Source organism: Antechinus flavipes, chromosome 6 (assembly GCF_016432865.1).
Source record: "Antechinus flavipes isolate AdamAnt ecotype Samford, QLD, Australia chromosome 6, AdamAnt_v2, whole genome shotgun sequence".
NCBI lineage: Eukaryota > Metazoa > Chordata > Mammalia > Dasyuromorphia > Dasyuridae > Antechinus > Antechinus flavipes.
Genome location: NC_067403.1, coordinates 210,472,314 through 210,485,248, shown reverse-complemented (window position 1 = coordinate 210,485,248; position 12,935 = coordinate 210,472,314). Strand labels below are relative to the sequence as shown.

At 37.5% G+C, this 12,935-nt stretch overlaps 1 protein-coding gene across 4 annotated transcripts in view; it reads left to right on the top strand.

The window, feature by feature from the left end:
- The window catches only part of SBF2 (SET binding factor 2), a 464,636-nt gene that overhangs the window by 353,591 nt on the left and 98,110 nt on the right, over window positions 1-12,935 (top strand). For all 4 annotated transcript variants that reach the window (XM_051964776.1, XM_051964778.1, XM_051964777.1 and 1 more), the window contains 2 exons: window positions 9,215-9,385; window positions 12,049-12,311. In XM_051964776.1, the coding sequence (XP_051820736.1) occupies window positions 9,215-9,385; window positions 12,049-12,311 (434 nt within the window). The remainder of the gene's footprint in view (window positions 1-9,214; window positions 9,386-12,048; window positions 12,312-12,935) is intronic.

Below are 12,935 nucleotides of genomic sequence, written 5' to 3'. Positions count from 1 at the left end.
CAGCACTTTGGTTTATTGCCCTGGAGACTGGTCACAATTTCCACAATGCCTAGAATATGTAAGTGCTAGTGAACACAGGCCTTGGGCCTCTGTTAAGCTAGACTGCCCTGAAAAAGTTGTCTAGTTTAAATTAACACATTTATGCTAAACATTTCACTTTTTCCACTTTTCTGTGAGATGTGATGAAAATATTATTCCCATTTTTATAGATGGAGAAATCAAAGCTCACCCAGAGAGGAAATGACTCACCTATTGGGTGTCTACCATTTTTTTTTAATTGGTTGGGTATAGAGGCAAGAGTCCTAAGTCTATGTTCCTGGTCCTGGGCTTTACAGTTGGTACAGACACTGACCAGGCAACCCTGGCTAAGTCATTTCATTTCTCTGACCCTCAGTTTTATTCTCTGTAAAATGAGATTAATCATTATCCATCTCACATGATTATTATAAAGAATATGCTTTCTAAATTTTGAAATGCTATGTAAATGTGAATTATAATTTAAACTGGAAAACTTTTCAGGCTAGTCTATTCCATATATAGTTGATCATCACATAAATATGTATTGGCCTACTTTCCTTAATAAATATAGAATAACCATATTTCTATCTCCTTTTGATTAATGAGGATCCCACAGGTCCTCAATCATGAGTATTCTTGTTGCCAGGCTTGAACATAGAAAATATATAGCACACTGGTGAATTTGGTGACTTGTCACTAAACTCAGAATTTACTCTGGGGGAAAAAATGTTTTAAGCAAATCTCTGACTCTGGCTTATAAGGAGCACCAGGAAATGGATGTAGGAGTTAGAAGGCCCAGTCAAGGACTGCTTATTTTGTTGGGACAAAACTCTTGTACAACAAAACTGGAATGCCCTGCCCCCGGCTTATTTTAAGGAGATTTGACCTACTACACTAATTCATTGCTAACTTTTAGCCACTTTCTTATTTCCTACTTTGCTTTCTCCATTGTAAAATGAGAAATCTAAAGGAAGAGAACTTCCCTTATGTGACAGGGAAAGAGTAGTGGTGAAATGCTGGGGGAAAAAAAAAAAAGAAAAAAGAAAGAGTTTAAATCAATCCTGACTGATGCCTTCCTTCTCTAACTTCTTTTGCACTTATTATCTCCGTGTTAGCACTTTATTGTAATATAAACAGTCCTCAAGTTGGAAAACCCATTTATAAGTGGGTTTGGGAACTTGGGTTGGTTTTTCCCATGGAACAACATTAGAGATGGTGGTTAGCGTCCCAAACCAACCCACAAAAACATAAATAGTTAGTTGAAGCATAGGAGACTATTTCAAATATATCTATCATTTATATTGGAAAATGCATGCCACGTGCCAACTTGGGATGCCTTGTGAGGAGGGACTCCCTGTGTGGGTTCCCACAGGCATGTGGGGAATTACACAGGGCCTGTTTGGGGAAATTGGGAGAAAGCTAAATGAAGTAACTTGTTGAGTTTCAGCATTTGCACAAAGAGAACTGAAACGAAAGTACAATTAGATGATGTGCAAAGTAAGAAATTCCAAAAAAGCAGATAAAGGGAAATATTTTGTTGTGGAAATATTGATCATCTGTAAGTTTTGATAACCATTGCTGGGTATATACATCATTCCTAGCAGGATTAAAGACCGATAAAATCCCAGTTGGAGTTGAAATCAAAATCAATTCAAATAAGAAAACTGAAAAATGTTCTAAAGTAGTAGAACAAAGGGTAGCTTAGCCATGGGAAGGAGATTTTTAGAGGTGAACTAACCTGTGGCCTATTTGTATGCACCAGAGAGTATCTTTCAGGCAAGATACTCATTATGGCCTATTGTCTCAATGTCTCTGTCCACCCAGTTTAGCATTTTACTTTAACAGTGTGACTATGTTTATAAATAATGTATTACATGTGATGCTGCCTTCACCATGTGTGTGTATGTATATGTTGTCTTCCCAATAAAATTGTATGATTCTTGTGGGCAGGACCATATCTTAAAGTTTCTTTGGTATCCATAGCTCTCATAATGCTAAGGACATGAGGGAATCTCAAGGAGCAGTGGACTAATTTTAATTACCATTGGAATTTTAATATTAGAATTAAAACAGTAACTTAAGCATTGTTACTATGTGCTGTTTTAGAGATGATTTTAAAGAATTGTTATTTAAAGGTAGACATTTTCCTTCTATTTTACCCTCTGTGCCTTAGATATCTATGTATGTGACTGAAAAAAATTCTCTACTCAGTGGCTAACCCTCTGAGGTTAAGCTTCTGTTCACTTTGCCAAACTCTTCTTTAGAAAGGGCCTTAATGTGAATCCTTTCAGGCTGGGTGTAAGACCTGCCTGAGTTTGTGTCTCTCTGGAGCAATTTTCAAGAATATACAAGGTGCTTTCACAAGGCATCAAAGGAGAAGAATAGTTAGATGCACGAATAACCAGCACAGTAATTCCAAGAAGACAATAGTACAGATAACTAATGGACTTAGGAAAACAGCAAGGGGAAGTTAATTTCTAGGGCAGTAAAATTAGGTCTTTTCTTGAAACAGTCTGCCCGTTCCAACTCCAGGCCTACCACTTCCAGAAATAATGCGTACCTTATTTCCTCTAAATATTTGCAAAGGCTATTTAGGAAGCACTGAGAATTTGTGATATTCTCAGAATTTCAAATATTGCCCAACTATATACAAGGAATTAGAGTATTTTTATAACCACATAAAAAAGGGCAGAAAAGAACTTCAGTCACCCTCTGATCAAAGCCCTTCATTTTTGAGAAAAGGAAATCAAAAATCAGAGAGAAGTGGTATTATTCACCCTTCTTCATCAGCCTGGAGCTCCCTTCCAGCTCTGAGGCTTTTATTCTTTTAGTAGAAAGTCAACAACTAAATATTCCTTCATCTCTTCACAACGAGGACAAAAGAAATGGTTCCACAAAATGAGGAGGTTCAGGTGGACCTGAAGAATCCCAGATGCTAGTCCAAGTCCAATATGCCAGGATGCAGTGTTTCTGTTTTATGACAGAAAAGCCATCTTCTGTAGCCTGTCTTATGAGGGCTTGTAGCGCTCAAGTGTTTCCAAAAGAAAGATTTTTTAAAACTTTTAAATAACTACTTAAATGACTGGAAATGAAGGATGATGTGCAAAGTCATAAAGTTCAGAAAAGCAGATAAAGGGGATATTTTGTCATGGAAATGCTGATCATAGGCTTTGTTTGATAAGTGTTGTTTTCAGGAGATTCATGGCTACAAAGACCTCAGCATATAGAGTCAATCTTTGTATCCCTGATCCTGGACCTTTCTTAAGAGTAATTGATTGCAGCAGGCTCTTCCAAATTTCTGGGCTAAAGTTCTGTTTCTCCGAGAGAAGAGAGGAGGGCTGTACTTAGATAAGCTCCATGTTCCTAGAGCATGCTTGCCTACAAGCCTGTTGGAAAGGCTTCTTTATTTGAATGGCTGTCCCACATTGACCTTCCTCATCCTTCACTTGGCTAGCTTTTCCTTCCGAAGATTTTATGCCCAATTGTATTTGTTTAACCAGCTCCTGTACATTAAGTCCAGTCCTGATGCTGTGTTAAGTAAACCATTCTGTGTTCTCTTTTAAAGTCCTAGATAGGAAGGAAGAAGCACTGCTTAATATTGAGCCTTTAGGAGCTCATAAATCACATGCAGACTTGCTCGGGGTTGGGAAGGGAGGTTACATTCCATAGTTATTCTTTCAGTACTCGGTACTGTATTACAAAATTCCATGCAAAAACATTACCTGCTTCTATGGTAAAGCTGTTTAAACTGTGTATCACAACCCCATATGGAGTCGTGTAACTGAATGTGGGAGTCATGAAACTATGATTTATTATCCGTAAATGTGTGATTTGTTTACCTGTTTTACATATCTCTGTCCCCAGAGCCACATAAAAATTTCTTGGGTGAAAAGGTATCATGAATGGAAAAAGTTTAAGCCTTGTCTTATGGGATACACACACGTGCAATTGTGAAACACGGGGTAAATTTTCAGTCTCCAAATAGAGGGGAAAATACCTGTGGGCATTATTTCCCATAGGTGGAGAAAATCTTATATATTCCCAGGTTTTAGAGTTAAAGGACCTTAATTTTACACATAAAGGAACTGAGGAACAAAAAAGTTAAGTAATTTGCCCTTACATAGTAAGTTATAAATGGAAGACTTGAACCCAGGACATCTGACTTCGAAGTACTCTTTTCGCTCTACAGATATTGTGTCAGAGCAGTATAAGGATATAAATCAAGTTTGGAGCATTCAGGAATTTTGTTTCTCTAACTAACAATGCTTTTAGACTCTAGTGCCAGCCTCATTCACAACTATTTTCACTATTAATTAAAATTACAGCACCTATGAAAGGAAGAGCTTGAGTTTTAAGGCCTAAAAATTGCATTTATTAGGATTCAGAAATATATTCTTTGTGTGAAACTTTGGGGGGGTTTTCTGAAGAAATTGTGTTTAAAATGTATTTGTAAAAGGGCTTAATTTTATATTCTAAAGAAGAAAAAGGCAGTCTTGTGATAGAAAATTGGATTGTGGCCTATTGCTGTCGCCCTCTGCTGGTGGGGAGAGAGGGCAGAGCTGAGCACACTTGCCCTTAGAGTAGTGCCACGAGAGAGGAGTGCCTGGAGAGAGAAGGCACTTTGTGTGGTGTTTTCAGAAAGTTATTTCTTGTCTATTCCGATGCCAATCGGAAGCCGTACCTGCCACCAAATGTGTGTATTGCGTATTCTTCAGATAAGCACGCTCTTTACGACTGTATTCCATCCAATGAGTACGTGGCATTAGGCATAGATGGAAAGTATTGCCTTTGAGGTTATCACTCACAAGATTGAAGATATGTAATCACAGGGATTGTGATCCAAGTATTCACTTTTTGCTAACTCCGTCTCTCTAGATTTAGAGAAGTTGTTGGAAGAAAATATTGTCCGTAAAAGGTACTAGATCAGGAGACAAAGAAGCAGTGTTCAGATCCCATCTCTGCTACCTTCGGCCACCTGTGCCAGTGTGGACAAGTCACAGAGATCACCCAGGACAACCCCTACCTGAAAAAGGGTCTCCTCTACAGCACCTAGACTAGACCTCGTAAAGGGCAACCCATAATAAAGGGAGTATATTCAGGAGAAATGTTGACGAAAAGCCAGCATTTCCAATGTATGACTTCACAAAAAATTCTGGGAAGCAGATTAGAAATTCTGTTTTATTACAGTAAGAGATTTGGGGCTAGCTGTGCATTTGTAGAGAGTTGAGTTTCTTGTTTTCATGTTGTTTTACATCTTAATGATTCTGATAAAATCTGCCTCTAGAATTGGCTGGTTGGTTAGTTTTTTTCTGGGGGAGAGAGGGATCTAGACTTGTGATATGATCTCTATCCCAGTAGACTGTCACCTTCTCTGCGTCCTATAGTTTGAGTGACTGCTGGGCCCTGGAAAGGTGAGTGACTTGTCCAGGATGTATCTGAGGAAGGACGGCAGCCCAGCTCTTGCGGAGCAGCGAGTTGACGCTCTCCCTGTTCCACATGTCATCCTGGGATCATAGAAGCTGGTAGTTGGAAAGGACAACTTAGTTCAAGAAAAGAAACAAGATAATCTGCTTTTGGAGAATGTTTTCTTGGTTGCTACCATCATAGAAGGGATCATCATAGGAACCATTTTCTTCAGAAGTAGAGTGACAACATCAACAACAAACTCCTGCCTGTGGGAAAGTTACAACCTTTCTGAGCCTCAGTTTTTTTTTTTTTTTCATTTGTAATACTAGGAAAATAAATGCGTGTTCTCAGCTTACAGGATAGTTGTAAGGATCAAATGGGATAGTACAAGTAAAGAATTTTGCAAACTATAAAACACTAGCATATAAATATCAGTTACTGTTATAAGGTAATAAAGAGCAAACATTTATTAAACATCTACTAGGTGCCAGACACTGTGTTTGAGCACTGAGGATACAAATAAGAAAAGGAAAGACAGTCCCTGTCCTCCAGAAGCTTACAGTTTAATAGAGGGAGACAATCTACCAAAGGTGAGGGAGCATGTAGAAAAGTCAGAGAAATTCAGAATTAATGAGTGAAGCCAGGTAGAAAATGAGAAGCTATCCAAGAACCTCAGTTAATACTACTGTGAGCATTACTATTCTTATATTTGTATAACTTCATGAGGATCCCATTTCAAAAATATCCAGAATTATGGATTCAGTACTGGAAGGCACTTCAAAGTTCATGTAGCCAAATTCCCTCATTTCACAAAAGAGTGGATTTGACCACAATCCCACAGAACGAAGCCAAATTGCATGTTGAACCTTGCTCTTCTGACTCTAAAACCAGAGCTTCTTCCAGCTCTCTCCAGTGATCTTGAATCCAATGGCCTCATTTTTGGTTAAGAAAACAGACTCAAAGACTGTCATGGATCTTCCCCAGACTCAGATGAACTCATGCATATTAAGCACTTTGCAAAATGCAGTGTCTATTATTGTTATTAATAATGTCTTCATCATCTTTATTATTTACTACAAATAGTAATACTCTGGCAGTGGGCTTCTCCAGGCGAATGTCTTTGAGTTACAAAAAGGAGTAATAGCACAAAAGCAGCACTCATCTTTATAGCGGTTGGAAAGGCCGGGTAGTATTTTGTTGGAAGCCACAGTCTCCAAGCTGATTGGCAAAGCCCAGCACTGAGACCAAATGTGCACAGCACTCATGCAGGAACAACATTTCCTTCTATGATTCTCATAAGTGGACTACTATTTTCTATATTATTTATAATTGGCCTGATTACAGCGCTAAATATTATCTAAAAAATCTAGTGACAAGGGGAATTTGGGCAAGTTAACTGGAAATGATTCCACATGCACATTCTGTCCTAGTAAAACTAATCTCTCACTGAAACAAATGATAAAGGAGAGAACACCATGGAAAGCATTGTCACTATGAGAGAAAATCCAAAGGTCCAGGAAATAATGGTGTTTACCAACTTAGACTCAGAAAAGATCAGTATGTCTAGGAACCAAAAGAAGTATAACTAGGAATTACCCTAAATGCTTATGTACACCAAGTCAGGGGAAATAGAAAAGTCAAACAATCCATAGAATTGACAAGCCATAAGTAAACTAACAAAATTCACTGACATTTAACCTTTGTATAACATTTACCTTTCATTATTGGCTTCGCGTAATGTAATCAATAATTAACACTGAACCACAAAAAACTTACTCAAATATTAAGTGTCAAATGTAGTAACATATAAAGGTCACTAAGTCAGACACATGTCTGAAGACTATGTTGACCTAAAGAAAAGGATATGATTATGATATAGTATAAAAATAAAGCCTGAAGGAGCCTGAGAGAAGTGGGAGCATCACTTCCATCAGTTCCTCACTCAGACTACCCCATGATTCCTGTTTTCCCTTGACGCCAACCCTGTTCCTCCTGCTCAGCCCCCTGAACCCCCTGCAGTATTTAGGATCGAATCTGCCAGATGGAACAGTTGGACAATAGATTCCAGGATCAAATATAAGATCCCCTTTTTGGCTTTCATACCCTGGCCTCTTCCTAACTTTCCAGTCGGCTTACATTTTATACCCCACACATTTACATTCCACCTCATCTTTCAACTCCATGCTTTTCCACTGGCTGTCCCTCATACATGGAATGCTTTTCCTCCTCAGTTCCACAACCTGGCTTCCTTTAAAATTCAGCAAAAATTCCACCTTCTGCAAGAAGCCTTTGTTCTCCCCTGTTCCCTAAATGCTCATGCCTTCCCTCTGAGATTACCAGAAATTTACCCAGTAAGTATCTTGTTTGTTCTAGTTGTTGACATGCTTCCTTCCTCATTAGACTATAAGCTTATTGAAGACAGGAATCATGTTTTTGCTTTTCTTAGAATCCCCAGGAATAAACCCTATCACCGGACACATATTAAATGCTTAATGAATAGTTGTTGGTTTACTGACTGACTTACCAGAGATATTAATGGTTCGCCCAAGATCAAATAATTAGTAATTATCTAAGATGACATCTGAGCTAAAATAGTTCTGACTCCATAATTCTTATTTTCTCCCTTTCCCCATGCTCTACCTCTAAAAAATTAACAATGACATTAGTTAACATTAACAGAAGTTGCTTTTTGAGCTTCACCTTTAAAACAAATTTCAAACACACAATATTCTACATTTTTCTAGCAACAAAAAAAAAGTCTGCCTGTAATTATGTTGCACTCATTTTTTCATGAGAATTTAGCAAAAATTAATATTCAAACTGCCTTTAAGCTTCAGCCCATCATAAGGTCAAGCAGCAACCCAAGGTCACCTTATGAAGATCTGGGCAGTCATAAACAAGTCCGAGGATATCAACCTCAAAAGGTTTAAATCAGAATTCAACTTCAGGAAAGAAAATTCTAAAAGACAAAAGAATAGTTCTTCATGGAGCTGTAGTACCACAAGATCCACAAGGGAGGAAAGAGAGACAAAAGGAGTAAGAAGAATACTGAGAGGAGGTGAGAGAATGAAAATAAGAGAATTGGAAGGAGGATAACATGCCCTTTCCATATTGGGCTTCAGTCCCGAGGAAGTATCTTTAAACCAAAGCATTTTAGAATCCTTGTACATGAGCTGACAGTTCAGGATGAGGAACTGGATAGCTTTCTGGTTTTTCCCCCAAAAAAAATCTTTAGTGTGACATCAGCATTTTGTTTTAAATACTTAGTTACAGAGAAATGACATATAGAGTGGTATAATTAGGCTGTCTCCAATAAGTGAAGACCCTCCTCTGATACAAAATGACTGTTATCCTGGGCAAACTCTCTTAAGACTACTATCTAAGTTGTAAATAATTCCTAATGCATTCTGGGAGTTTTATAAACCAATGAAATCATAGAACTGAATCAAAAACCCCACCAAATCCAAATAATAAACTCAATGATAACCACTCCCAAAGCATACACACACACTCTCTCCATTTTAAAAGATGTAATGAGCAAGTTTTGCATTTTCTGCTAGTTTGGTTTTGTCTTTAGCTCAGATAAGCCAATGCCTGGCTTAGTGCTTTCTACATTTTAGGCAATTAATATTGGTTCAGTTGAATATTGGTTCAGTTTGCATGTATGCAAAAATAGTATTGTGGACTGTTATGAAACATTCTTTGGGTAAACTTTGACAGAGCTGATTCTTTGGGTGACTTCCATTGTCTCATTTCCATATTGATGGTTGTTTTTTATGTGTTCTCACAGAAACTTGCTCCTGGAGTCAGTCAGTTTGCTTATACCTGTGTACAGGACCACCCCATATGGACTAATCAACAATTTTGGGAGACAACATTTTACAATAATGTGCAAAATCAAGTTCGCTCCTTGTACCTCTCAGCCAAGGAAGACAATCATTCAACATACTTGAAGCAGAAGGTGAGAAAATAGGAAATGTCTTTGTGAACTAGAATTCAGACTGTAAGAGGAGGAGAATTTTTAAATGTATAATCATGATTTCCAAAACAAAACAAAACAAAAACCCTCAGTTGCTTTTGGGGTTTTTTGCTTGTTGTTTATTGGGTTAATTTCTGGCATGATATTTATTTGTATTAGCATCTTTGAACAGTCTATAAGCACTGAATTTTTACACATGAGAACCCATTGGGACTCATTTGTGGAACAGAGTTTGGAAAAAAATCCTCATGCTTTTTATGTTTATGCTTTTATGAAATTCATCTTAAAGTAACCGACAGACTATTGACAGGGCACAGCAGGCTTGCTGGCATAATGCTGGTAGCATTGTCGATTGGTTCTACCTTTGGAGAGCTTAGTCTGGTGCTGGGTACGAGAACTACAGAACAGGCTGCCTTTTGACTTGGAAATTCCACCTGGGGTCAGATATCCCAAGGATCCCAAGGGGAGAAAAGTGATTTGTACAAAGAAGGCTTCTAGAAGTGCTATTTATAATCTTGAAAGACTGGAAGGGGAAGCATCTGAACAAATGAAGGTGCAGGAAGAACACTCGGGAGCTGGTGACTAAAGGATGTGACTTTGTCCAGCCCTCGGAAGGTCTGTTCAGTGACACAGAAAGAAGAGAGGAATCACAGCCCATGCAAAACTCTATGTTTGGGCCCCCAATCTTCCTCCTGTGAGGAAGCTGTGCTCTCCTGTGGCTCCTCTCAGTAGTAGGGCACCGTCTGCCCTTCAAAAGAATCACTTTGAGTCTATAGCTCAGCTAGCAAATGACATGGGAGTGGTTTCCAATTCTATGAGCTGGTTTCTTCACCAGCAGAACATATCAGATGGCCTATCGTCTCCCAAACTTACCGTCTTCTGCCTTTCATGGTTTCTTTCTTCCTTATTTCACTGCCTAGAATCCTTCCTCCCATCCCTCCCCAGTTACAACCCATTAAAATCCAACTCATCACTTTTTCCCTAGCTCACATGTCACTTCCTTTATAAAACTGTCTTTAATTCCCTGGCCAGAAGTTCTGTTTCCCTCATCTTACTACAATAACTATATTTGTACCTCTGTTAAGCACCTATGACATAACACCTTGTGACATGATATTTCATGTACGGCTGTGCTTCCCCATTAAATGTGAGGTACTTAAAGGATGTTTCCTTGGCTGCTTTTGTATCCCTAGGGCCTATCAACATGCCTGGAATAAAAGTGGCAATTTAAATAAATAAACTATTGATTATAAATTATATTATAATTAAATCCTATGTGGTAAATTTCTTGCTGTTATAACTAGCTGAGAGAGTTCCCTTATATAGATTTATGAAGACAGAGATTGTATCTTTTCTTTTACCAAATCAACCATCATTTATTAGCATTCACTATGCTAAATGTCATGGTCAGGTAGGCTAGGTTTGTGGTGATACAGTTTATTTAATTTCTGTTCTTTAACTGACTTTGTTGTCCTATTTGTATAAAAAAGGAAATAATTTTAAAGAGGCAACCTTTTGGCATTGAATTTTGTTCAAAGAATCATTGCATTTATATATTGCAGTTTGCTGGATGGATCACCTTGGGCAACTATCACACCCTAGAGATTTAAATACTGCCTTTTTTTAAAATCAGAAATGTGCATTGCAGTCATTCTTCCCTCACCAGAGTCCACTTGATACACTGTTGTGACACAAAGTTCTTACAAGTTTAGTCACTGGAAATTCCCATTTGGGGCACATACATCTAGTATGAAAATGGTGATTATGTGCCTTCTCATTTAATCAGCTAGTAAAGGCTTAATTATAATCATCTCTCTCATATCTCATAATGTACATGATTATTGTGTGATAAGTGAAACATACTTTGCTGCATTTCTTTTAGAATGTTTGATTTGGTAAAGAATTGGCTTTCAGTAAGCATGCATCTTTCTTTGTAGACTTAAAGATGTGTGTGTCATTGCTTTTGAAATCAAAGTAGACTACTGAGTTCTAAGTCCTTTTTAGCATGTAGTAAATTGAACTTTTTTCAAAGTCATTTGTGGATCAAACACTAAGGTTTGTCTTTGTGTCCTATTTATTTTAAGTGCTTAAATCGAAACCAATTCTTACTCATATACCACTGTACCAAAAAAAATACATTATGATGTAATTTAATTTAATTCTAATAAGACCTACATGTTCAACTATATGGGGTACCCTTTTTTAAAAAATCACTTTAGCACTATTATATTTAATTGCATAATCCTCACTTCCAAGAAAATGTAGATATTTTCTATCTCTGCCATTCATAGTAGCAAAAAAAAGTGTTAGAAAATCAACATTGTTTTAAGGGACAATAGATCAATTCATATACTATAATCCATACATTGGAATTGATATAGTTTATAGAAATAGAAAAATAAAGTGGAAACTACTTGGTCTATTAATTGACCTGATTCATTGTACTCTTCATAAAGTTTCATTAAAGTTCTGGGAATTAAAAAGATTATTAACTCTCCATTTTTATTTTTTACACAACGATTATAGTTTTTCAAATATTAAGCTGTTGAAACATATTCCTCTCTTTTAACAACCTCTTTCTCACTCTTTGAACTATGTAAAATAATTACTATTTTACTCTTCAATCTAATTACTTTGTTTCCTAGGAGAAATTTCCAAAAAGCACAGACCAGGAGAAGACTGCAATGGACCTGGCCGCAGAACAATTGCGGTTGTGGCCCACACTGAGCAAAGAGATGCAACAAGAGCTGGTGCAAAAGGAGGAAAGTACAGTCTTCAGTCAGGCAATCCACTTTGCAAACCTCATGGTCAACTTGCTGGTACCACTGGACACGAGTAAAAACAAACTTCTGAGGACATCTGCCACTGGAGACTGGGAGAGTGGAAGCAACAGCATCGTCACAAACAGGTTTGGGAAGAAGAGAGAGGATGTAGATTTTATTTGACGATCTTAAGCTAATAAAATTTTATTAAAGAGAATGTACAAAAGTGGGGATAATTTTTCTATAAAATGTCAAGTCTTGACCTCTTGGTGTCAGTTCAGAATGCTCATTTATCCAGCTTAAAAAAGCTTTACTTGATCCTGTTATTTTCTTATAAATATTAACATCTCGTTTCACTGCCAAACTCCATGACTTACATCTGTTATGTCTACTTCTAATTTATGCTTCCCATTGATCTATCTTCCTTTCACTTGTTTCTATGGTGAAATTGCTCTTTTTCAACAATTCCAATGGCTTTGTTTCAAGTCATTTTTGACCATTATGCAAAACTGGATTCCTCTGATTGTGTATTCTCTATCTTGAGTCAGGAACCAATCAAGATTTATTAAGTCCCTGCTATGTGAAGGGGATTTATCTATCTAGCCAAGCACTGAAATACAAATAGGAAAAAAGAACAATAATTTGACCTCAAGGAGCTTACAATCTAATGGGGAAGACAGCACAGAAAATGAAGCTGAAAAGGGAAGGGGGAAAGATGAAGGAAAGGCACTCAAGAGGAGAACATGATAGAAAAGTCAGTCAGATAAGTC